We start from the raw sequence: 27,004 nt of genomic DNA on the forward strand, positions 1-27,004 counted from the left end.
CTCCACAAGAGAAGCCACTGCAATGAGAAGCCCACACACCACAACTAGAGAAAGCCCACACACAGCAACGAAGACCCAACACAGCCAAAATAAATAAATAAATAAAAATTAAAAATAAATGTCCCACAATGCCTCTTGAGTTCACAGTGGTGTCACAGGGCATCTCAGATGACAGTTTGGGAACTGTGGATCCACAGATATTTAATTCTGTCATGCAACAACTACATGAAAATATTCAAATGAATAGTCAACCTTAATGCTCTTTTGACATTTTGTAAGAAGCCTGTAAAACCTGTGTTAACAAACATTAATTCACATTTCTCTGGACTAACTCCATGAAACTTATTCAAGTTTAAGAGAATATCATCAAAAATGTTGTGTTTATGACTATCTTACAGAATCTTCCTGGGGCACTTCTGGTTAGCAGATCATACTGAAATATCCAGGGCAGTGATTCTAAAGCACTATTTTTGATGGAAACTTGTTAGGTTTAGGTTTGGGCAGAAAAGAGGTTAAGAACCACTGGTCAAATGGACTGTGTCACGTTAAAAGCAAAAATGTCTCTGAATATCACTATCAGTTTTCCTCCATTAACTTCCACTGATGACCTTTGAAAACAGTCTCATGAAGTAAGGTCTTCAATGGTGCTCAGCCCATCTGTAACTAGAGATAGTTCACTATTCCAGACAATTGTCTAACTTAACAAGGTATTTAAAAAATTGATCCATAATTAATGTACAATGAAATACACAGATCTTGGGTTTTCTCTTTGAATTTTTAACAACTGAGTATACCCATGTATCCATCATGCAAATCAAGACATAGAGCACTTCCATCACTACTGAAAGCTACCTTGTCTTTTTTCATTCTTCCATCATTTTAATTATGGCTGTTCTTATATTTAACATACATTGAGTCATAATGTATTCTTACCTAACTGCTTTCATTTAATGATGCTTTTGAGGTTTACTTATTGTATACATTAGTTTATTTCTAATGTTGAGTAGTTTTCCATTGTATGAATCCACCACTTTATCAATTTTGGTTACAGTTTTGGGCTATTTTTAATAAGGCTCCTATCAACACTCTTGTACAAGCTTTTCTTGTGAACATATTTTTATTTTCTTAGGTAAATATGTAGGAGTGGTATTGCTGAGTTGTATGGTTAGTAAATGTTTAACGTTAATAAGAAACTGATGAACAGTTTTCCAAAGTGGTTGTTCCATTTTACACTTCCATCAGCAAACTAGGAGTGTTCCAATGGTTTCATATTCTTAGCAGCATTTGTTGATATTAGTCTTTTTCAGTCATTCTAGTGGATGTGAACTGGTGTATCATTCTGCTTTTAATTTGTACTTCCCAGCTGACCTAAGATATAGAATACTTTTGAATAAATTTAAAATTTTGATAAAGTCCAACTTATCCTTTTTTTCTTTCTTTGTTGGTACCTTCTGTGTCCTACCCCCAAAAAATCTTTACCTACTCCAGGGTCAAACACAGTTTATGTTTCTCCCTGCCAGCTTTTGTTTCTGGGCTTTACATTTAGATCTATGATTCACCTGCATGTGTGTGTGTGGAAAGTTAAGGGTTGAGGCTCATCTTATTTAATAGTTATTCAGTTGTTCCACCAATAACTGTTATACTCTCCTTTTCCCACTGTATTAACTTGACACTGTGGTCAAAAATTGATTATATATGTTTAGGTCTATTTCTGGACTCTTGATTCTGTTCCATTGATGTATTAATTTATTCTTATCCTAACATCATAGTCTTGATTACTGTAGCTTTATAGTAAGTCGTGAAACCAGAACGAGCAAGTCTTCCAACTTGTTCTTCCATTTCAAGATCGGTTTGGCTATTTTAAGGTCACTGTACATCTACATAAACTTTATTATTTTTTTTATTTTTTGGTTGCTGTGCACAGGCTTCCTCTAGTTGCGGCAAGTGGGGACTACTCTTCGTTGCGATGCGTGGGCTTCTAATTGTGGTCGCTTCTGTTGTTGCAGAGCATGGGCTATAGGCACGTGGGCTCAGTAGTTGTGGCTTGCAGGCTCTAGAGTGAAGGCTCAGTAGTTGTGGTGCATGGGCTTAGTTGCTCCGTGGCATGTGGGATCTTCCTGGACAGGGTTCGAACCCGTGTCCCCTGCATTGTCAGGCGGATTCTTAACCACTGTGCCACCAGGGAAGTCCCAGCATGTGGGCTCAGTAGTTGCAGCATGCAGGCCCTAGAGCGCGTGGGCTTCAGTAGTTGCAGCTCGCCGGCTCTAGAGGGTAGGCTCAGTAGTTGTGGTGCACGGGCTTAGTTGCTCTGTGGCATGTGGGATCTTCCCAGACCAGGGATCGATCCCATGTCCCCTGCATTGGCAGGCAGATTCTTAACCACTGAGCCACGAGGCAAGTCCCATAAACTTTTAAAATTTTTAATCAACCAGTCTTTGTTCTTTTTTTTTTTAAAGCCTGATAGAATTTTGGCAGGGACTGCATAACTGTTAATCAATATGGGGAGAAGATACCTTAAACAATAACTGAGTTTTCCAATTCATGAATATACGTCTTTTTATTTAGGTTTATTTTTGGCTGCGTTGGGTCTTCATTGCTGTGCGTGGGCTTTCTCTAGTTGTGGTGAGTGGGGGCTACTCTTCATTGCAGTGTGCAGGCTTCTCACTGCGGTGGCTTCTTGCTGCAGAGCACGGGCTCTAGGTGTGCGGGCTTCAGTAGTTGTGGCACATGGGCTCAGTAGTCATGGCTTGCGGGCTCTAGAGCTCAGGCTTAGTAGTTGTGGTGCACGGGCTTAAGTGTTGCACGGCATGTGGGATCTTCCCAGACCAGGGTTTGAATCCGTGTCCCCTGCATTGGCAGGTGGATTCTTAACCACTGTGCAACCAGGAAAGCCTTTATTTAGGTTAAACATTTTTTTTGTCCTCAGCAATTTTCGTACTCCTCAGTGCCAAGTCTTTCTATAGATTTGTTCCTAGAATTTGATGTTTTTCACTGCTACTGAAGTGTTGTTTTAAAAATTTGTTTCCAGTTAAATCACTAGCATGCCCCTGGACTTTGATATTTGTAAGATCTTGGTAAATTCACTTATTTGTTCTGATTGAATTTTTTTTTTTTTTTTGTAGAGTGCATAAGACTTTCTACGTAAACAATCTTGTCATTTGTGAATGTCGACTCTTTTGTTTTAATCTTTATGCCTTTTTCTTGACTGACTGCATGGTTAGGACCTACAGAACAAGGATGAACAGAAATGGTGAGAGCAGACATCCTTGCTTTAATATTTTACCATTAAGTATGATGTTAAGTGTGGATGGTCTTTTGCAGATGCTCTTTATTAAAGAATTTATATTCCTGTTTTTGTACTGTGGGAGGGTGTTGAATTTTGTCCAGTGCTTTTTCTGTAATCATTAAGATGATTGTATGGTTTTCCTCTTTTATTCTGTTCATAGGTGAATTATACTGATTAAATTTTTAATGTTGACCCAAACTTGCCTTCCTGGAATAAACCCTATTTGGTCATGATGTATTAGTATTTTCCTTTTTATACATTGCCGGGTTCAATTTGCTAATATTTTAAGGATTTTTATTTCTATATTCATGAGGAATATTGGTCTATTTTCTTTTCTTGTAATACCTTTTTCAGGTTTTGTACCACATACGGTATTTCTTAGGAGTCATCTATATAAATATTTCGTCACAAGCCTAACAAATCCAAAACTCAATTGTTCTGAGGTATGTTTTCATGGCCATTGAAAGGTTCCTAAAAGCCATATGAAAGAAGTAAAAACAAAAAGTCATCTGTCTGATTCTGTAAAAAATTTACATCCTTTAAGTGAAAAGCTGAAAAAATCCAGGGAGAGAATTGAGATGTGAGATAAACTGCTAACTCAAAGATTTGTTTTTGCTAGTTGTTTTCTCTCCTTTATTCCATCCATTTCACAGTAACAGGAAAAAAGTGGGGGGGGGGTGTGTTGGAAAAGGGAACTCTGCACTGAGGATTAGGCAAGCTTCACAAATGTTTTTGAATATCCTCAGATATAGTATATGATGGATAAAAATACTGAGATTCAAACTCCAAGCATAATGAAATTTAGTTGAAAACTATTGGGAATTTAAATCAATTTAGTTTTAAAAGCAGTTCTAATATTTTCCACTCTACAAAAAGCAAAAGAAATCTCTCTGCCCAAGTTAAAAATGTAAGGGATCATCTAACACACCTTTAATTACAAATGCAAAAATTATAGGGAAATTTCAAATGTACACTTTAACAATTAAAAAGTTACAAATTTCATATACAATAAAGTATCTGCCATTTATATAAAAAACAAAGGTCTTTGTGTGTGTATACACACATACCTACTTTTTAAGTAGAGAAAAGGTCTGAAAGGATAACAAAATGAAAACAGCAGTTACCTCTGGGAACATAATTGTGTAAGAATGCTAAATCCTTTTTAGCAATGGCTTGAATTTTCTAGATGAGATTCTACTCTTCATAATTTGTGTAACCAAAATAAACTTTAAAACACTGTTCATACCAGTGAATCATGAGTCTTCACTGTAGTAGAAATCACACACCAATCTGCTAAAATAAATTACATGCAGCTTCAAAACTAGGGGTGATAATGTCAGAGGCCACATGCTCAAATTCTACACGTAATCAATTTTTTCCTGATTGTCTTTTGGGCAACAATTTGCATAATACATTTAGGATGGCCCTCAAGTTATTTAAACAAATAGATTTAACAAAAATTATTTTAGTAAACTCTTTGAAAAATGTTTTTTTTTAAAATTAATTCTAATACACATAGCATGTTTCAAAGTTTTTATTTTATAGTTATTGAGAGTGCCACAAAGAATTTTTTTTTTTTTTGGCTGTGCTGGGTCTTCATTGCAGTGCGCGGGGCTCTTTGTTTAGGGGCTCTCACTAGTTGCCGCATGCAGGCCTAGTTGCCCCACAGCATGTGGGATCTTAGTTCCCCAGCCAGGATCGAACCTGAGTCCCCCGCATTGGAAGGTGGATTCTTAACCACTGGACCACCAGGGAAGTCCCTCAATTTCTTTTTGATTCAATGACCTTGCCTCACTTTCTTAATCGCACAAATTTTTTATTAGAAAATGAATCACATGTGCTGAATATTTATTTATTTATAATAAATTAATTTTATTTTTATTTTTGGCTGCATTGGGTCTTCGTTGCTGCACGCAGGCTTTCTCTAGTTGCGGTGAGCAGGGACTACTCTTCATTGTGGTGCGTGGGGGCTTCTCATTGCGGTGGCTTCTCTTGTTGTGGAGCACAGGCTCTAGGTGTGCAGGCTTAAGTAGTTGCGGCACACGGGCTTAGTTGCTCTGTGGTGTGTGGGATCTTCCCAGACCAGTGATTGAACCCGTGTCCCCTGCATTGGCAGGTGGATTCTTAACCACTGCGCCACCAGGCAAGTCCCTGTGCTGAATTTAAAATATTTGTTTCCTAAAGTGAGAGAGAGGCATGGACATATATACACTACCAAACGTAAGGTAGATAGCTAGTGGGAAGCAGCCGCATAGCACAGGGAGATCAGCTCGGTGCTTTGTGACCACCTAGAGGGGTGGGATAGGGAGGGTGGGAGGGAGGGAGACGCAAGAGGGAAGAGATATGGGAACATATGTATATGTATAACTGATTCACTTTGTTATAAGGCAGAAACTAACACACCATTGTAAAGCAATTATACCCCAATAAAGATGTCAAAAAAAAAAAATTTGTTTCCTGTCTAGGCCTACCACCAATGACAAAAAAACCACAACAAAAAATAGTAACTACCTAACAAGCGATAACTTAGTACACCAAAAACATACACAAATTTAAAGAAAATGGCAAATGAGGGAAACTATAACATAGCACATTCAAAACATGGGTATCTTTGTTTTGTTTTTGTTTTTATTTTTGGCCGTGCTGTGTGGCTTGCGGGATCTTAGTTCCCCGACCAGGGATCGAACCTGTGACCTCGGCAGTGAAAGTGCAGAGTCCCAACCACTGGATGCCAGGGAATTCCCAGAACATCAGTATCTTTAAAATATAAAGCTCTTACAAATCCATAAGAAAAAGATGAATAGATATTTCAAAAAGAATTACAAATGGCCAAAAGACAAGTAGTCACTCTCTAATAGCCAAAACAAATCATTAAAATAAGATTTTTTTCACCTATTAAGTGCAAGTGAGTTAAAAAAAAGAAAATACCTATTGCTGGTAGAGATTCATTGACCTTTCTTAGACTTTTGTTGGTACAATACATTGGTACACATTTCTGAAGAACAATTTGACAAGCATTAGTTATCAAAAGTCCTAAAATGCCTTAATCAGAATACTTAACAAGTAATTCATCCCGATTAAGATTTTCATTTAAACTCATCTGTAAACAGAGATAGTTAAAATGAAGAGAACTAAAAGAGGTTTTTATGGTTCAGGACAGAAGACCATCCAAGGCCAAAACAGCTATAACAAGCTTCCTTCAACTCCTTTCTTAAGTTGGAAAAGTCGATGGAAAAATCAAATGGAAATGGAAATACGTTAAACTCTTACTGTTCCTGTGTGTCTAATTCCTGCAAACACTGCAAAAAAAAGGGGCAGCCTTTCATGATACCAGAAGGTAGAAGGTGGAAGGAATGGAAAGACAGAGTCCTGCTTTTTGGGTGTTGCAAATCCTCCCCTCCATTACTAGGAATACAGAAGTGGCAACATTTTTTCTTTTTTTCCTTCTTTCTCCAAGCAAAAGAGCCAAGTGTGACTATATTAAAACCTCATTTTAGTACTTTCCTATAAAGTTCACTCAAACTTCTTCAATTACTGATTTAAGATGGTCTAGGTGATATTCTTCTATGAAGGATTCTGCTTGATTCAAAGCTTTTATTTTCACCAGAATAAGAATTATTTCTTTGACTTCATCCCTGAAAAAAAAACAAAAAAGCATTTTCCCTTTTAGAAATGCAATGTGTAAGGGCACAGTGAATCATAAGTAGTTAATCTGAAACAAAAACTTTACCTTATGCCAATATCTAAGATAGCATAAAATATTTAGATGCTACCTTCTCCACATAATCATGAAGTTCCAATACAGACTATTAGTGGATGTATTCTGGCAAATTTTAATGTGAATGACTATAAAAAAGGAGAAAAGCATAGATCAAATCTATCAGAAATCTGACTTGTGGTTTGCTGCTACCAGCAGCTTATATGGGCTATCCTGGCAGCAGTATTTATCCACAGATATCATCAAATGCTACAATTTGAGGTTTTAACTTTTTTTCTTTTTGGAGAGGTGGTTTACCAGAATACCACTGTATGTAAATCCTTAAACATCTAGTGCTGTGAATGAGATATCCAAAACAGAGATCTAGCTACTGCTGGGTAAATGCCAGGTTGCAGACCTGTACATAACAAATGTTAAGATTTTGAAATGGCTAGGAAAATTAAGAAGACATTTAAAACATGCTTGATAAGAGGCTTTTGATTTATAGTTTTAATTTTAAATTCCCCTGTGATACAGTTTTCTGGAAGTGCTTATTTTGGAAGAGATTTACATTTAAAAATATGAACTAATATGCATGAGGTGTGAATATAAAATATTGAGTGATTCTAAAGATCGTACATGAAAATATCTCCTAACTCTTCAGTGACAGTCTTAGATTTTTAAAAGTAAAGTACAAATCTTTCTAAAAATTGCTAAGAATGGAACCCTAAACTATGCTTATGGAGGTACAAATAAAATATGCATTACCTGATTTCACTTGTAGATAATTTACGTGCAGACTGCAGTAAAAACTGGATGAAGTTTTCTAGCTGGGGAATAGATGTTCTCATGGCAGAATTTTGGAACCATTTTTCTGGTAAACATGCTGCTATCTGATAATCGAAACACATTATTTTTAATAATGACAGTTATTATCTAAGGACTTTAGCTAACATAATTTCATTTAATCCTCATAGTACTCATGTTGGTTGAGTATTATTCTTCCATTTTATAGTTCATGGTTAAATAACTTTTGAGAATTTCCCCTTTTTCTGTCAAGGTTTTATACTTAAAAAAAAATCATATTTTGATACCGAGAGCTTAAAATAGACTACTCTTTATAAATACTTCCTAGTACTTGTAATACTTTCAATACTCTGTATTCCTGAGCGATTAAATTGTACAAAACATTTATAACTAAACACCAGAAATGTGTAGACACAAAATACTTTTAGTTAACATACCTACATTTGACCCTTAAACAATGCAGGGGGTTACGGGCAGTGACCCATTCGCAGTCGAAAACCAGTGTATTAACTTTACAGTCGGCCCTCCATATCTGTGGTTCGGCATCCAAGGATTCAACCAACTGTGGATTGTGTAGTACTCTAGTATGTACTTATTGAAACAATCCATGTAGAAGTGGACCCATGCAGTTCAAACCTGTGTTGTTCAAGGGTCAACTGTATAAAATAGGTACTTTTTTTTTTTTTTTTTTCTGCAGTATGCGGGCCTCTCACTTCTGTGGCCTCTCCCGTTGCGGAGCACAGGCTCCGGACGCGCAGGCTCAGCGGCCATGGCTCACGGGCCCAGCCGCTCCGCGGCATGTGGGATCTTCACGGACCGGGGCACAAACCCGTGTCCCCTGCATCGGCAGGCGGACTCTCAACCACTGCGCCACCAGGGAAGCCCAAAATAGGTACATTTAATATGATTTCACAGTAAGAAATTGGGTGAGTTTGTGTATAATCTACATGAAGAAATAAATCAAGGTCATTCTAAGATACACTGAGTGAAAAAAATTAATTATGGTTTTGATTTTCTTGTAATTTAATACATTTCTTTAAATGTCCATGGCAGCATAAAGAGTCAATGTATGTGCATTCATTTTTTTTCTTTTGGGGGGGAAAATAACCCCAAACAACACTTACCATCATCATGTTAAAGGTAATGCATGATTTGGGGAAAAGTTTTGGAAAAAAAGAAAAATGTTAACAAAATAAAAAAGAAAAGAAAAACGTCCTCATAGCAGAAGGAAGAATTATTTTAAAAAAGGAGAGAGAATGGGAGCAAGGAAAAATCTGAGATCATACTATTTAAAGAAATTCTTGGTTTTGCTATAGTTGGTAAGATCAAGATCAGTACGTACTTCTAGAAAGTAGAAAGTTGCACCATATATATATTATAAAATATGTTAAATGAAAGTTCTGGAATGCACTCTTTCTAAAATAAATCTGACTGGTCAACACTGAAAACACAGTTGAGGAAAATGATTTACCCTATTTTTTAATCACCTTTATCAATTATCCAGAAAAAATACAGACACACTGATTGCCTAAGGCAGAAAGTCCTATAAGTCTTATCATGCAAACTGTATCTTTTTAAAGTTTAAAAACCAGCCCTTACTGGCTTGGAATTTAATGTCATTTGCCCTTGCTTTCCCCTTGTTTTGTACCACAAGTCTCAATAAAATTCTGAAGGAACTATCTAGCTTTTCCATAAATGATCCTGGGACTTATAAACACATTGTCTTGGTCTGGTTTTCTGGCCACAAGCTGTGGAGAGAATGTCATATATCCTCTTCCTTACTTCTGCATAGTAGAGCCTACGGTCAAAGAGAACTAAACTGAAACCTGAAACACACATAGGATGGATGATGATTGAAATTTCTGGTAGATAATGTAGTTTAAAACTACATGAAATAAAAACCACAGCTAGAAAAATGGAGGTTGTCTAGGAACTGCTATCTAATATTACATATATATTTATATTTTTAAAAATTTTATTTAAGAATGTAAATATTTTCCCACATTCTTAAAATGTTTTCCTCATGACTTTTATCTTATGGATAGACACTAATGTTTTTAGACATTTAGGTTCTTTCCAACTGTCAGCTATTATAAATAACGCTACAATACTATTCTTTGTACGTAGAAACCTTTATGCACATCTGATTTTTTAACATAGGATAATTTCCTAGAAGTAAAACTGCTGAGTAAAAGGGTATAAACTTTAAAGGTTTTATATCAATCATGCCAAAATAGTTTCCAGAATTGTATTCCTCTTTCCATAGTGCAAAAACTATTTCCCAGAATTGCCACTCCATACGTTCTAGATGAATGGTATCCCTGGAATGATGTGGGGCTGTTGTTTCCCTGCGCTTACGACAATACTGGAAATTATAATGGAAATAACAGCAAAAAATTTGCCAGCATAACAGGTAAAAACAATATCCTTACTGTATTATTTGCAATTCTCTGATTATTAGTATTGTTAATATTTTCCACATGTTTAGAAGTTATCTTTGCATATTCTTGTTTTGGTGAATTAGGCAATTCACCATGTTGCATGTCTTTGGGTCATTTTCAATAAGAATATTTGAATTGTTTACTGCTTTTTAAAAATGTGGGTATTTATCCTCGTTACGCATTGTAACTTATTTTTCTGTTTTTCAACTTTCTTTTTAACTTTTCGTTATAGAAAATTTCAAACATAAACAACAGGAGAAAGAGTAAGTATAGTGAGCCCAATGAACCCATCTTCCAGTTTTAACAATAATCAAATAATCCTGATACATTTTTGGTTTACTGAAGTTTTATATTTTTGTCAAATCTATTATTTTTTCTCACCATTTTTGCTTTTAAGTTCAGAAAGGACTCCCTTAACATCAGGTATAGTCATTTATCTTCTTAGTACAATATTTTATAGTTTCATTTTTTTACACTAAATTCTTTACTTCACCTGTAATTTACATTGGTATGTAGTGAGAGGTGAGGATCTAACATTCATTTTGTAAACAGTTAACCAGTATACTTTTTTAAAATACTGGGTTCTTCTGGGTTTCTAGTCTGTTAAATTAATTTGTTGTTAATGTGAGTACCATAATTTTAATTATTTTGCTACAAAATTGATTTTAATAACTAAATTTTAAAAATGATAAAATTAGAATCAGTTTCTACACAACTTACCTGGTTGCACTTTTTAACAACATCTGGCCCAGGTATGGCATTGAGAAGAGCTATAATAAGATAACGATTCAGCAGCTTCCCTAGTCCTAGCTCTTGCAAAGTGTCTTCTGGGAGGAGTTCATTCCAAAGAAGAATATTGCGGAAGAGCTAAAACACAATAAAATGTCAAGTGAATATGTACCTTTTCTCCAAAGGAAAACTGTAATAGTATCCAACAAACATAAAAAGTTGGTCAAACTCTTTTAAACTCTCACTACAATTGGCACTGTTGGAACTGTAAATTTTAGAATCAACAGAAAACATTTCTGAATAAACACTTGATTCTTTCCAACCTCCATATATTTGTTCATCCTATTTTCATTTTTTTAGGACAACCGCTCAAAATCTATTTCAAATTACCTTGCTGGAGCCTTTCCTGATCAATAATCTTCCTTCTCAATCCATACTCTCCTGGAGGCTCGGGCCATCAGATACAAGACCACAGGACCTCAGGATTCATAAAAGCACTGCTGTTAAAGCCTGTGTTACTGTTACCAATGTGTGACCTTCAGAAATCAATCAAACCTGAGAACCTCACTGCTCTAATATAGAAAATAAGATTAATAATAACCTGTGACTTTGGAGATACCTTGGGTAAAATAACTTTTTAGAAAATCTAATAAAAGTAACATGGGTTGCATTTCCCTCCTCTAAATGCAGATCTTTCTGTGAATTTTATGGTATCTTCCACTTTCTTTCCAGTAATATATGTATCACGCTAGGTGCTAAACTACATCCAATTGTACTAATATGCAATGCCTTTTCACAATGTCATTTTTGATGTTGCTCCCTCTTCTTGAAAAGCCTTTTCCCTGACTCAACCACATGACAAGTATTGATTCACCCTATCAAAATTGTTCTTGCTGAGGTCACCCACTACCTTATCATCATCAAATCCAGTAAAAAAATTTGTCTTCTTTCTAATTCTCTTCAGTGGCATTAACGCTCTGTCTTCGTTCTTGAAGGCCCTTCACTTAGTTTCCCTGATGCCACTCTCTTATGATCATTCTTAGTTTCACAACTCATTCTTAAGGCCTCTCTGAAGACTCCACTTTCTCTGCCCACCTCTTATCTCAGTATCTCCTAAGGGTCTATCCTTAGCCTTCTTCTCATGCTTCACGCAATCTCCTCAGAGGTTGTCATTCATGACCATGCCTCCAAATATTGCCTATATGTGGTTGACTCCCAAATCTCCAGCTCAGATCTGTCCCCTGCAATTCAGAATCATATATCCAATTGCCTCCATTTGTCCCATAGATATTAAATTCACTATGTCCAAAACAGATCTTATCTCTCCTCCCAAACCTTTTCTTCTTCCTGTAACCCCTCCAAGCCCTCAAAGAATGTCATCATAAGTTACCAGGTTGCCAAAGTCAAAAACTTGACTAACACCCTACATTCTTCATACGTAATTAATATCTTTTGAATCCATCTTTTCCTTACCTGCCTTTGCCACTGACTTAGCACCAACTTCATCCTGTATCATTTAGACTAGGGGTGAGACAACTATGGCTTGTGATATAAATACAGCTTACTGTCTGTTTTCGTAGAGTTGGTGAACTAAGAATGTTTATTTATTTATTTATGTATGTATTAAAGTATTTATTTATTTGGCTGCGTCAGGTCTTAGTTGCGGCATGAGGGATCTTCATTGCAGCATGCGGGACTGTGGCACGTGGGCTCTTTAGGTTGTGGCATGCGGACTCTTAGTTGCAGCATGGGAGATCTAGTTCCCTGACCAGGGATCAAACCCCCAGGCCCCTGCATTGGGAGCGTGGAGTCTTAACCACTGGACTGCCAGGGAAGTCCCAAGAATGGTTTTTATAATTTTAAATGACAGTAAAGCTTACTGAACCAAAGACATGCGCTCATTTGTTTACATATTGTCTATGACTGTTTGTACTACAGTGGCGGAGCTGAACAGTTCAACAGAGACCATATGACCTACAAAGCCTAAAATATTTACTGTCTGGTCCTTTACAGAATTTTGCTGATCTTCACTCTATAGTAAACTTTTTAAAAAATAAAAACAATTATTTTTATTTCTGCCGTTTTCTGCTTACCTTTAGACCTGACCAGAACTGTCTTTCTTGGAACTTTGAATGTGGTGACATTCTGTTTTCTACAGCACTAATTTGAAGCAAAAGAAAGAGAAAGAAGAAAATGCAAATGACTGTTCTTCTTTCAGAAACAGAGTTTAAAAACCTGAATGGTTTTGTTTTTTTAAAATCAACCAAACTAAGCCTTAACAGAATATAAAAGGATGTGCTCTGGTGATATCTACTAAAATTACAAATGCATGCACACTTTGACTCAATAAATCCATGTCTGAGAATGCCTTCTGTAGATACATTTCCACATGTACAGAATAATATGTCCGTAAAATTATTCCCAACATTGTTAGTAATGGTTTACTGCTTACATTCTCGTCAATTACAGTACATCTATATAATGGCATATTGTGCAGCTTAAAAAAGACTGAGGAAACAACTTATGTGATGTCATAAAAAGATCTCAAAGATGTACTAAGTCAAAAAAGTAAGGTACAAAACAATGGTTATGACTACAATATACTTACTTTATAAGTAAATATATAAAAAAGGAGAGGAAAATAAGATTAATTCTAATTGCATTATAAGTATTAAAATTCTATAAGTATTTAATTCTAATTGCATAAAGAAATTCTGAAAAGGTAAAAAAAATTACCAACATTGGGCATTCTTGCATGCATGTATGTGTACAGAGAAGGAAGGTCAAAAACTGGGTGGATGGAGGTCAGGAATGGGAGGGAGTAAGACTTTTCCTTTTAAACATAAACAAAGTTTAAAAATACACATTCATACTTTTTAACCATGGGACTATATTACTTATCTAAAATATTACAAACCTTACTGGGGGGGAATTTTTACATGCAGGCATCTCTTCAGGATTCATATTAACTAGCAAGCTTAGAAGTTCCTTTCTTTTCTTTCCATACAGCTCTTCCATCCTGTAAGTACTCTGCAGCTTCAGTTCATGATCCATTACTATAACTGATGCCTTCTTAACAAATGTAAGAATATGCATCAAATACTACTTGTTTGATCATTTAAAGGTAAATACAGAATTCAAAGATGCAGTTTCTGGCCCCTCAGTGATGTTCCAGGCCTTATGCTGGGCTTTCCGTGTCAGGCATTTTTCTGAGCACACTCTTCATCTTCACAATGTCCTGTGAGGTAGGCATTAATGTAATGCCCAATTTTATATACAAGGACACTGATGCACAGAAAGGCCCAAGGTCAAATATCTAGTAATGGTGAATCTGGGCTCCAGAATCTGTGGTTCTAAGCACTCTGCCATGCCAACTGTCATGTTCTTAGGAATATCATTAACCACCACCCCCAACCAAAAAACCCCCCTAAAACCTATGTCCAAGTGCCAGACATCATACACGGCAATATAAAAGGTGACTGAAAAATATTTGTTGAAATCTCAATTTGCATCCTAATAGGTTATGTGTGTTTTGTAAACACTTAATACATTTAGTGTCTTCTACATTACATTCTTAAATGAATCTGTATTACAGGAGTAACTATTTCATAACATCTAGAAATTAGCAACTCTTACCTCTCTGGATATAGAGGAATAAAAACATCATCATCTATTGCCTTCTTCATTCTTGAAACAATGGGTTTAAGTAAATCCTATTTTTAAAAAATTTAAAAGCATCACTGATAGTTATAGGTAGAAATGTGTTTACCAAAAGAAGCAATTTTAACAGAATAGTGCAAATTTGTACACACTCACAGACTTAGGTGTTAAAATAACTATCAACTAGGTACAAGAGAACTTCTTTCATCCATGGTGTTGCATGTTGCAGTAGTTGGTGCCTTTTCACTGCAGCACAATATTCTGTTGCATGATGGAACATTTATTTAGATGGTCTTCAGTTTAGGGGTTACTATGAATCACGTTGCTATAAAAGTTCTTGTAGAACATGTCTTTTAGTATGCATGGGCATACAATTCTAATGGGCATATGTAGAGATAGAACTGCTGGAATACAGTTCATGTTTATATGTTCAACTTTGTACAGAATGCCAAATTGTTTTCTGAAATAGTGGTATGCCATTTATATTCCCACTAGCCATGTATGAGAAATCCTGTTTCTCTACACCCTTACTAAATCCTGGTATTTTTAGGGTTTTTAAATACTTGCAATTCTGGTGAGTATGTAGTCATATTTTATTATGTTTTAATTTTTATTTTCCTATTGAGTAATCTGATGTTAAGCATCTTCTCATATTCTTATTTACCATTTGGATATGTCCCTTTGCAAAGTATCCAATTAAGATGCTTGTCTACATATGTTTTTTTTTTAAATTTAAATTAGGTTCTATCTCTTATTGATTTGTAGATGCTTTATAAATATGGTTTCTTCACTGGTTTGTCAATATCCTTTGACATAGTATATTCACTTTGGCAAATTCATTTTATTGTTTGTATATCAAAAATTGAAAATAACCAAAACATTGAATCATGGGAACTTTTAAGGACATCATGTTATGTCCATCCAGTGCATGAAATATTTAGCTAAAGTTTACGAAGACTGTAGTAACATGCAAATTTAAATGTTTAATATTTAAGTGGAAGAAGTAGGATACAAGTGTACATGTCCATTAGTATTAAAATTCTGAAATAAAAGGTAGGCTGAAAATATCCTACAGCAGTATCAGTCTTTATACTAGGATAAAAATTTCTATAATAAGATACTGGTCTTACACTTAAAAAAGGAATCCATATTTGAAAAATGGAAACGGCATACTACATATTAGAGGGAAAGTTATTTTTTTAAGTCAGTGACAATGTGTGTAGCACAAATTAAGCTGTCATATACCCTATACTAAGCAAGTTACTCATAAATGTAGAATTCAACCAAATATATTTTTTCATAAAAGGTGTATCTAACTGAAGTCCTGTTTCTCTTTTCACTTAAATATCTGTAACATATTCCTCAAATGGCTGCATATCAATATTAACATTAAAAACAAAAACTCAATTTTCTTTTACTCTCTCAAACATTTTGAATTCTTTTTTTTTTTTTTTTTTTGCGGTACGTGGGCCTCTCACTGTTGTGGCCTCTCCCGTTGTGGAGCACAGGCTCTGGACGTGCAGGCTCAGCGGCCATGGCTCACGGGCCCAGCCGCTCCGCGGTATGTGGGATCTTCCCGGACTGGGGCACGAACCTGTGTCCCCTGCATCGGCAGGCGGACTCTCAACCACTGCGCCACCAGGGAAGCCCTCTTGAATTCTTTTAAAATACAATTATGCTTTGATTTTTTTCCACTTAATGTAAATGATTTTGAATCTCAGCCTTGATAAATATTTCCATATTAATTTTTGTTTCTTAAAAATAGTTCTCTAAAAAATGCTATAAAGGACTTTATTGAGTCAAATGACAGAAGTAGAATATGGATGGTAGATTAAGTACTGTTAAATTTACTGAAATTGCTAACTGTACTATGGTTATGTAACAGACTATCCTTAGCAAATATGCAACTTACTCTCAAACTGCTCAGGAGAAAAAAAATTGTGTGTGTGTGTGTATATCTAATGGGAGAGCAAACACTAATGCAAATGGGGCAAAATATTAACGACAAGTCAATCTGGGTAAAAGGCCTATGAATATGCTATTTTTAATCATGAGAGTTTTCTGTAAGTTTGCCATTATTTCTAAATAATTGTTTAAAACAAAAGAAAACTTAAATTCACATATTTTATAACTTGGAGCTCATTAACTTTTCCAAGTAGTAAAATATCTTTGGTGGAAAAACAAAGTTCTCTAAAGCGTAAAGTTTTAACAACTACAGACACTTCTGTACACAGACTTTATTTTTATTTTATTATTTTTATTTTCTTATTGAAAAGTTCTTTAAATTCTACAATGCTTTACAATTTTCAAAAGTTTCACACACATGATAAAAATATGGGATGCTTCATGAATCTGTGTGTCACCCTTGCACAGGGGCCATCCTAATCTGTGTATCATTCCAATTTTAGTATGTGTGTTGCCGAAGTGAGCACTGTATAGAGACTCTAAAACAGCTCTGAAAAGGCACTTAAAAGCTCTGGCTGGTAGTTTTTATGATGCTCTGCATATCCATAGTGATAATCCTGGGTGGCATGGGCAGATGTTGAGGCCCTCAGGGGAGAATGAGAGTAGGTGCTCACCACAGCAAGAGCAGCATTACTTTTGTGTGTGTCTGTGTACAGGGATGTGTAAGACTTTATTTGAAAAGTTTCTGTGGATAGAAAAAGAAATTTGAAAACTACCAATCTATCTAAGCATTCATCTGATGTCACTTTCACATTTCCACTAACCGGTCAACCAACCTATGCACTATCCCCTGAGGCTGTGCATAACTTCGGGCATCTTTTGACTATTAGATTTCAGTTAATGAGAAACAAACTTCTCTCCCCTACTACACCTTCCATACGTTGGTCCCGGTTACTTCTCAGGATCATGCAGAGCAAATCTAATCATCCTTCCCTATGAAAACTCTTCAGGTTTAAGATTGATATCTCACTTTTCTACATTTTCTCTTTCCCATACCATCTTAGACACTCTCCATTTAATATACTTTAACCTAAAATTAAATGCAAAATACCCAGGGAAGTCTTACTTGTGAGGAAAGCACATACAACATTTTTACTCAAAAGAGCAGACACCTAGTAGGATGAACTCCCATTAGTCTTTCTGCTACTCAAGTGACACTGTTGACTCATATTGGGTTTATGGTTGATTATAATCCCTCTCTGTTACCTATGGTTGCTTCAAAGCTTGCCTCTCCCATCTTGTATTTATGCAGTTGAATTTTTGAACACAATGGTAGGACATATGTATATTCCTTTTACATTTTATGTTTTGAGAGTCAGTCCATTTTCTCAGTATTTTGAAATTCTTTTGGATTCTAATTCTTTTATCCATAGATCTATGACAGGAGTATCCATAGATCTATGACAGGTTTATTTATTAGCATGTATTTTACATCTTCATCCAGTTCAATAAAAATACTGAACAGGACAAAGCTGAGAAGATTCTGGCCCTATGGGTCAGTATTCTTTAGGTATACTCTACCAGTTTTCTGTATATCTGACTATACCATATCTTTTCCCATTTGATCCGTAAGAAAATCTTAACATATTTAAATACATTATCTACTGTACCTGTACAGTACCTTATTTATCAGTGAAAGTAACTGAGATAATATGGAAGAATATGCTTTGATAAACAGTTGTTTGTATTTAGGAACCCCATCAATGAAAGATTACAGTAAACACTGCTTTCTTATTTTAAGTGCTCGTAATCCATCTCTGTAATAATCTATTTTAGAACATTAACCAGAATCAAAACTATTCTCACCAGACATTAGTTTACAGAATCATTTGTTTTTCACTTCAAAGTCAGGAACTATGCTGTCTGACTTGTTCTTCTGGAACCTTTCTCATTCTCTTCAATTCTTAAATATCACTGAAACAAATCACTGGCAAACTGTGTTACTAACCTGGAATATTACGTAGTACACTGACTCTCAAGTAGGGATAATTTTGCCATGCCTCAGAATATTTAAAGTCTAGAGATATTTTTGGTTGTCAAGACGGGGAAGTGCTACTGGCATCTAGTGAGTAGAGACCAGGGGATCTTAATGCATAGGACAGCCTCCCACAAAGAACTATCTGTTCCAAATGCCAAGAGTGCCAAAGTTGAAAGTCCTGATGTAGTTCTAGTCTCCTACGAATGCAAAGACCCCATTTTCAACATTCAGAGTGGGATGGCTTCCAGAATTAAAATTACCAGTATAAAGACTTCATGAGTGAATCCATAATACCACTGAAAGACTTTAGTGGTTACAAAGTGCTGGGCCTGCCACTTTAATCTTTTAAAAGTGACTTGGAACTCTGGGCCCCAGCTCCTTCACCTGTAAAATGCAATTAAAGTCAACACATTTTACAAGGTTGTGAGGATCAAATGAGAAAATGTGAAAGTGTTTAAAAAATGGCAAAGCACTATTTACATTTGGGCTATAGTTAAATAATCCCACATAGAGAGCAAATACAGGACTATATAGCTGCTTCCTTGTAGCTCTAACCTACTAATCTTGGTTCTATGCTTTATAACAACACAGAATAAATCTATTCCTTCTTCAAATATAAACACTATCTCTATGCACATCTTCTTTTTAGTTGAATCTCTCTAATTCCTGCATGATTTTCACATGTTTTTATCCTGTTGGGGTAAGTGGAAAATGCCCTTTCTCCATCAGTTGCTACTGTTCAAATCCTATTCCTTCCTTCAGGTCCCTGCTCAAATGCCACATCTAACAAAAATTCTTTCACTGCAGAAAGTAAATTCTCTCTCCTGCCTCTCTTTTGAGGTTCATAGCCCTTTATCTGGGCCACTCATGGGGAGGCAATGTGGTCAGTGAGATGAGCCTGGGCTTTAAAGACTAATAACCAAGGTACAAATCCTAGTTCTGACTCAAGGCTTTACTGTGAACAACTTTTCAAGATTCAGATTCTTCAACTGTAAGATTAAGCTATCACCGTTGTTAATAGGATTGCTGGGACTAAGTGGGATGATACAAGAATAAGACCTAACAGAGTGCCTAGTACATAGCAGGAGTTAGATAAACAAGTGCTCCTGGTCACTCCCACTTACTTCCTATTTGAAATAACAGTTTATGTACATCTTGTTTCCTCTAAGATAACATGCTTCTTAAAGGCAGAATCATGCTGGTATCCCTATTCTCCCTCTTATTTCTTACAACTTCCCTCCTTCATGACAGCAATTTCAAGTGCTAAAACTTACTGGTGTTCAGAATATGAATATGACACGTCTCCTTGCTTTTTCAACCATCTTGGTTATTCCACTCTGGGTACCCTCCAGTCTGTCAGTCTCTCTCTTAATTCTCTTAAAACTCAACGTAAAATTGGTTTACTTATTTAACTGCATGAGTATACAATATTATCAACAAACAGAATTATAAAAAAGAGTACTACAATAAGAGTAAGATTCAACACTCTCAAAAGAGCCTCTAAAAAGTTCCTTCCTCTTTATGTCTTATGTTCAGTGAAACTCAATTCTAAATTATGCTAAGATGAGAATCTATCCTATTGAAGCTTGAATCCTCAAAGAGATTACTGTTCTCAACTTTGGCAGATTATAGAAAACTAGTTAGTATAATGAATGTTAGCCTAGTTTTAAAATCATTGTTAAAGTAAGGTCATAATACTACTACACTTTTGCCAAAAAACAAAGGTAATTAGTATTTTTTTCTTTTAGAAGGAATGAACTTGCACTAATATATTTATGCCTTTTCGTCTCTGCAGGGCCAATGTATATTCACAAACCTGAAAGACAGCTGGCTGGGCCATGAGAACACAAATCAGACCACTGAACAGAGAGAAATAAGCTAATAAGAATGAAAGTAATAATCTGGATCTTATTGAATGTATGTGTATCCTTTTATAAGCATTACCATTCCTGTAAGAGTGTTCAGAAATATCAAGGTGTATTCTTTCATCTTATTAATTATAAAGAGCAAAGAATGGTCAATCCTAAATATTTTTCCCTAAATAGTTTTCTGATAATTACATCTGCATCTTCCGTAAACAAAGATTTATAATAAATTTTATTGATTTACAAATATATCAAGAAATTCATAATTCTAGAAATTATTACCTGTTTGCCTTTACTAATAACTTCATTTTCACAAGTGGAATGTTCTTCAAAAATCATTCTGCTCTGTGTTATTAAATTTGTTGTCTGTGAGGTTGACAAGGGATCCCAAATGAATTCTACAAAGTCTGAAACAAAAATTTTTGGTGGTGCACAATTTAGTTACTAGACTGAGCTTTGCTTGTCACATATAAACAATTGAGGCCTTTAGCAAACACTACTTCCCTCCTTATATGGTTTAAAATCCATGACAATCAGTACCATTATGTATCTGCATACACTCTCTGTTGTTGCAGTCTGGCTCAACTGCAACCCTAGTTAAATCACCTTGTCACAGCATCTGTGCCTGCAACCATGCAGCTAAAACATGGCTGGAAAAAAATACACTTTAAATTGATCACCATGAAACTCCAGTGAGACCTTACTGCTGCCCAGCAATCACATTCTGTTTCCCTGGCCCATTCTCCTTCCCTCTGGCCTAGACAATTATTTCCTGCCTTATCCTTCCTCTTTGCTCTCAGTTAATGGACTCTTCCAGATGACTACTTCTTATGTTTTCTTTTCTCCACACTTGCTCTCACTCTCAGCTGATTACTTCCCCATTTGATAAGAAAAATAGAATCAATCCGAAGAGAAGCTCCACAAGGTCCTCCTACAGCATGTACACAACTACAAGCACCTGTGCTCATAAACTCTAACTTGTCTCCTGTTCCTATGGACGAAGCACTACACTCCTTGCCAAGGCCAACACTTTATTTGTACAAAAGACCCCAACCCCTTTGGCTTTCTTGAAGATCCTGTTCCCGGAATTCTGCCCTCTCATTTCCACTGGATCTTTTCTATCAGTCTACAATTATTTCTCTTGTATTAAAAATAATCCCTCTCTTGACCCTACTTTCCCCTCCAGTGCTGTTTTACTTCTTTGCTTCATTTTATAACAAAATTACTTAAAAAACTTCCTATCTCCATTTTCTCTCCTCAAACTCCTGAATTCACTTCAGTTAGGCCTTACCTCCAACTATTCTCCTAAACTACTCTTACTAAGTCACAGATAACCTTCACATTTGTAAAATCTAATGGTTGATTCTACTCCCCATCTGATTTATCAGCAACAATTGCAACACTTTTCTTTACTTGGCTTCCAGGATACTACTCCCGTTTCCCACCTACCTCTCTGGTCTCCTTTACTGTCTGTTTGTCATCTTGTTGACTTTCTAAATGCTGGAGTACCTCAGGACTCTGGTCACTTACCTTCTCTTTCCTATTTATATTTATACTTTATACAGAATTCAACCACTTTCCAGCCACCTCCACTTTTAACACTCAAGCCTAAGCTACTATCATCTGTTGCTTGGATTACTGCAAAAGTTTCCTAACTGGGCTGCCTACAGTTCATTCTCAACACAATAAACAGAGTAATTCTGTTAAAATGTTAAGGCAGATCTCGTCACTTCTCTGCTCTAAACTCTCCAACTGCTTCTCACTCTTTCACTTAAGTAAAAGTCCTTACAAATGATTATAAGGCCCCATATGACACAGCCAGTCATCCTGCTCACCTCTTCTTAGTCTCCCCCTTGCTCACTCTACTAAAGTTACCCTGGCTTATGTGCTGTTTTTCAAGCAAATCAGGCTAGCTCCTGCCTCAGGGCCTTTGTACTTGCTGTTTCTGCTGCCTTGGATGCTGTTACCTCAGATATTCACATGGCCCACTTCTTTACTTCCTTTTGGAATCTGCTCATTTGTGACCTTCCCAGGAAAGCTTTCCCTGGCCAGCCTATTTTAAATTGCACTACTCTTTCATAATTTGTATCTCTTTCCCTTACTTTATTTTTCTCCTTGGCCCTTTTAACCCACATACTCTAGATTTTATTTATTTATCTTATTATCCTTTGTCTTCTTCATGGAATGTAAGCTCCATGAGAGCAGGGATTATTATTTTGTTCATTGTTGTATACACTGAAGTAACAACTGTGCTTGACCCTTGTAAAATACATGTTAAATAACTTTTTAAATTTTTCTTTGCGGTACGCGGGCCTCTCACTGTTGTGGCCTCTCCTGTTGCAGAGCACAGGTTCCAGACGCGCAGGCTCAACGGCCATGGCTCACGGGCCCAGCTGCTCCGCGGCATGTGGGATCTTTCCCAGACCGGGGCACGAACCCGTGTCCCCTGCATTGGCAGGCGGACTCTCAACCACTGCGCCACCAGGGAAGCCCTAAATAACTTTTAAAAATGTAAATAGGTTAAAAAGAAACATCCCAGGTCAAATATAAAACAGTGATTTCTCAGGCATCTAGAAGGTTAGGCTTGTAATAATCTTAGAAATATTTGGTCAACTAATACTGAGAGCCTACTATGCGCCTAACATTAACGACAGGAAACGAAGCAATAAGTAAGACTAGGTAACTGCCTCTGAACAATTCTGGCTAATGGCAAATACAAACATTTAGGTAAGCAATTATAATTTAATGCATAGATGCCACCCTAAGTATGAGTTCAGAGTGCCACAGGAACCCTGAAAGGTATGCCTAATCCAGTTCCTAGAAGTAATGTCCATACTGAGTTCTGAAAGATGAGGAGAAATTAGCTAGATGAAAGAGGTAGAGTTAGGGGATTTGTCAAGTGGATGGATGGCAGAAGGTATAAAGGCCAAGAAGAATATAGCTTAAGTCCAGTAGAGGTGGAAATGAGGGGAAGAAGGAACCGAGCATGGCAGGAGATGGGGCTAAAGCACTACTAAACAGAGACAAAATCCTGAAAGGCCTAGAAAGCATGTTAAAGAGTTTAGACTTCATCCTAAAGACAGTTAAGAATAATTAAAGTGTTTTACGTGAGGTATGACAGAATCAGACATACTTTAGATAGATCACCATGGTTTTTGTATAGAAAATGGGTTAGAAAAAGGAAAAAAAAACCAGACTTGGCAATTGCTTATATAAGGAGGTAAGAAAAAGGGAGGAGTGGATGACTTGAAAGTTCTGGTTTGAATATGTGGGTAGATGGAGGTACCATTTTCCAGACAAGGAATATAAGAGGAGCAGGTCTGCAGCAAAGATGGCAAGTATGATTTTGCATGTGGAGTTTAAGTTGTCAAGTAGATGTACTCAGAAGATACTTTGATAAGAGAGATCTGGTGCTCTAAGAAGACATCTGGACTTGTTCTTCCAGTTCTTTTTGATTTAAAATGAAGCAGAATAGTACCATCCAAAAGAACTTTCTGTGATGATGGAAAAAAACATCTTACATCTGCACTATTTAATATGATAGCCATGAGTGATATATGGCTACTGAAGATTTAAAATGTGTCTAGTGTGACTGAGAACTGAATTTTAATTTTACTAATTTGAAATTTATATTTTAATAGCTACATATTGCTAGTGGTTACCATACTGAGCAACACAGATATAGATGGCACTAGAGAAGAGTATGCCAGGGATTACCCAGGGAGCTCATGAAGAAGGTCCAGGATAGGACTTGAGAATAAATATACAGTATTAATTTCTCATAATGCTACTTATTTGAGGAACTGTTTAATTGTAAGTGAAATATTTGGAGTTTCCAGATGAGTACTTAAATGAGGCACATATATTCTATGCTATCATTAATAGTGCTTAATAGCTAAAAGCAAATAGTTAAAAGTACTATCTTTCTAAGATACCCATGATTGCACTACAAGTTATATGAAAAAAAATCTTTAAAGTATAGTCAAGTTGGCTGAGAAGCACTATAAAGTAAGTTGCTTCATCTTTTAAGAGTTCTGCAGACTTTGCTGTCAGAATTCATTCTCAGTGACACGGTGGAACACAGCCTTATCAAGTACAATTTCAGATAAAACAAGTCTTCAGACTGAAGCACAAGCATCAATGCCCAAGGGCTTCTGAGTGCTGGTGGCAGATGTGAGGGAAATGTAGTAATGTTTTTTAAAGAAAGAAGAAACACACTACACAAAAATAAACTCAAAATGGGTTAAAGACCTAAATGTAAGGCCAGCCACTATAAAACTCTTAGAGGAAAACATAGGCAGAACAGTCTCTAACATAAATTTCAGCAAGATCTTTTTTGATCCACCTCCCAGTGAAAATAAAAACAAAAATAAACAAATGGGATCTAATTAAACTTAAAATCTTTTTTTGGGCCACGCCACATGGCTTGTGGGATTTCAGTTCCCCAACCAGGGATCAAACCCAGGACATCAGAAGTGAGAACATGGAGTCCTAACCACTGGACTGCCAGGGAATTCCCTAAACTTGAAATCTTTTGTACAGCAAAGGAAACCATAAACAAAACAAAGAGACAAGGCTCAGAATGGGAGAAGATATTTGCAAATGAAGGAACCAACAAGGGATTAATCTCCAAAACATACAAACAGCTCATGCAGCTCAATATCAAAAAAACAAATAACCCAATCAAAAAATGGGCAGAAGATCTGCATAGGCATTTCTCCGAAGAAGAAGACATACAGATGGCCAAAAAGCATATGAAAAGCTGCTCAACATCACTAATTATTAGAGAAATGCAAATCAAAACTACAATGGGGTATAACCTCACACTGGTCAGAATGGCAATCAACAAAAAGTCCACAAACAGTAAGTGCTGGAGGGGGTGTGGAGAAAAGGGAACCCTCCTACACCGTTGATGGGGATGTGAATTGGTACAGCCACTATGGAGAACAGTATGGGAGGTCCCTTAAAAAACTAAAAATAGAACTACCATAAGACCCAGCAATCTCACTCCTGGGCAAATACCTGGAGAAAACCATAATTCAAAATGATACATGCACCCCAATGTTCACTGCAGCACTGTTTTCAATAGCCAGGACATGGAAGCAACCTGAATGTCCATAACAGAGGAATGTATAAAGAAGATGTGGTACATATATACAATAGAATATTACTCAGCCATAAAGAAGAACAAATAATGCCATCTGCAGCAACATGGACGGACCCAGAGACTGCCATACTGGGTGAAGTAAGTCAGACAAAGACAAATATCACATGTTATCGCTTATATGTGGAATCTAAAAATAAGGGTACAAATGAATTTATTTATAAAATAGAAGTAGAGTCATGGATATGGAAAACACACTTATGGTTACCAGGGGATGGGGGGAGGGGTAAATCAAGAAATTGGGATTGACATGTACATACTACTATATATAAAATTGATAACTAATAAGGACCTACTGTATAGCACAGGGAACGCTACTCAATACTCTGTGATGGCCTATATGGGAAAAGAATCCAAAAAGAGAGTGGATATGTATAACTGATTCACTTTGCTGTACACCTGAAACTAACACAACATTGTACATCAACCATACTCCAATAAAAATTAAAAAAAAAAAAAGAAACATAGGGGAGAAGTTACGAGAAAGAAAGAAATACATGTAGTAGTGATGAAAGTGTGCCCCTAATAAATGACTTATAAAAAAGTAACTAATGAAAGTAATGCTAGGGCTTCCCTGGTGGTGCAGTGGTTAAGAATCCACCTGCCAATGCAGGGGACATGGGTTTGAGGCCTGGTCCGGGAAGATCCCACATGCTGCAGAGCAACTAAGCCCGTGTGCCACAACTACTGAGTCTGCACTCTACAGCCCGCTCGCCACCAACTAGAGAAAAGCCTGCGTGCAGCAATGAAGACCCAACGCAGCCTAAAATAAAATTAATTAATTAAAAAAAATAAAAATAAAAGTAACGCTAATGTCACAAATACTAAAGATCCAAAAGTATCAGGAGTTTGATAGCCAATCACTTGCACAAACAAGCATTTTTTAATCAGCTTAAATTATAACATCTATTGCTTTTTACTGCATATTACAGTTGCTGTGTTCAAAAACGTCCAAAAAAATTTGTGACTATTAACAGAAATTAATGATATCACACTTTGCCAAAGAACAATTTAATTTTATCAAGATTACAAAACAGTACCTGTAAGTCGAGGAATAATTGTTTTGCTGATGACAGTAGACAAGATTTTCTTATCAGAACTATCTTCCTTCTTTGAATCTTCCATACTGCTATCTATAAATTCTTCTATAGATGTGAACCATGGCATCTGTTTTAAACCTATGGAATCAAACTTATAAATAAAATTATCTAAGTTATAAATAAATTCTTAAACATTAGTTTATTTTTAAATAGTTAACTTTTTCAGTAATTACCAGAGCTTCTCTAAGGATCAAAGGAGAATAATTCCATATTTTAACCCAATGTATACAGTACTAGACCACCAAGGCTAGGCAGGATGACATGACTAAGACATGATGTCTAGGCAGTAGGACAGAACACTGCGTTTCATGC

At 36.2% G+C, this 27,004-nt stretch overlaps 1 protein-coding gene across 4 annotated transcripts in view; it reads right to left on the bottom strand.

Annotated features, from left to right (window-relative positions):
* Positions 1 to 6,763: 6,763 nt before the first annotated feature.
* GCFC2 (GC-rich sequence DNA-binding factor 2) overlaps positions 6,764 to 27,004 on the bottom strand; it is a gene marked incomplete at its 5' end in the record, with an annotated part of 72,927 nt that continues 52,686 nt past the window's right edge. For all 4 annotated transcript variants that reach the window (XM_082671818.1, XM_082671819.1, XM_082671817.1 and 1 more), the window contains 7 exons: positions 6,764 to 6,921; positions 7,752 to 7,876; positions 10,952 to 11,098; positions 13,054 to 13,120; positions 14,597 to 14,673; positions 20,711 to 20,835; positions 26,633 to 26,783. In XM_082671818.1, coding sequence (XP_082527944.1) covers positions 6,804 to 6,921; positions 7,752 to 7,876; positions 10,952 to 11,098; positions 13,054 to 13,120; positions 14,597 to 14,673; positions 20,711 to 20,835; positions 26,633 to 26,783 — 810 coding nt within the window. In that variant the 3' untranslated portion in view covers positions 6,764 to 6,803. The remainder of the gene's footprint in view (positions 6,922 to 7,751; positions 7,877 to 10,951; positions 11,099 to 13,053; positions 13,121 to 14,596; positions 14,674 to 20,710; positions 20,836 to 26,632; positions 26,784 to 27,004) is intronic.

This window comes from Grampus griseus, assembly GCF_964374135.1.
Source record: "Grampus griseus genome assembly, chromosome: 15".
Taxonomy (NCBI): domain Eukaryota; kingdom Metazoa; phylum Chordata; class Mammalia; order Artiodactyla; family Delphinidae; genus Grampus; species Grampus griseus.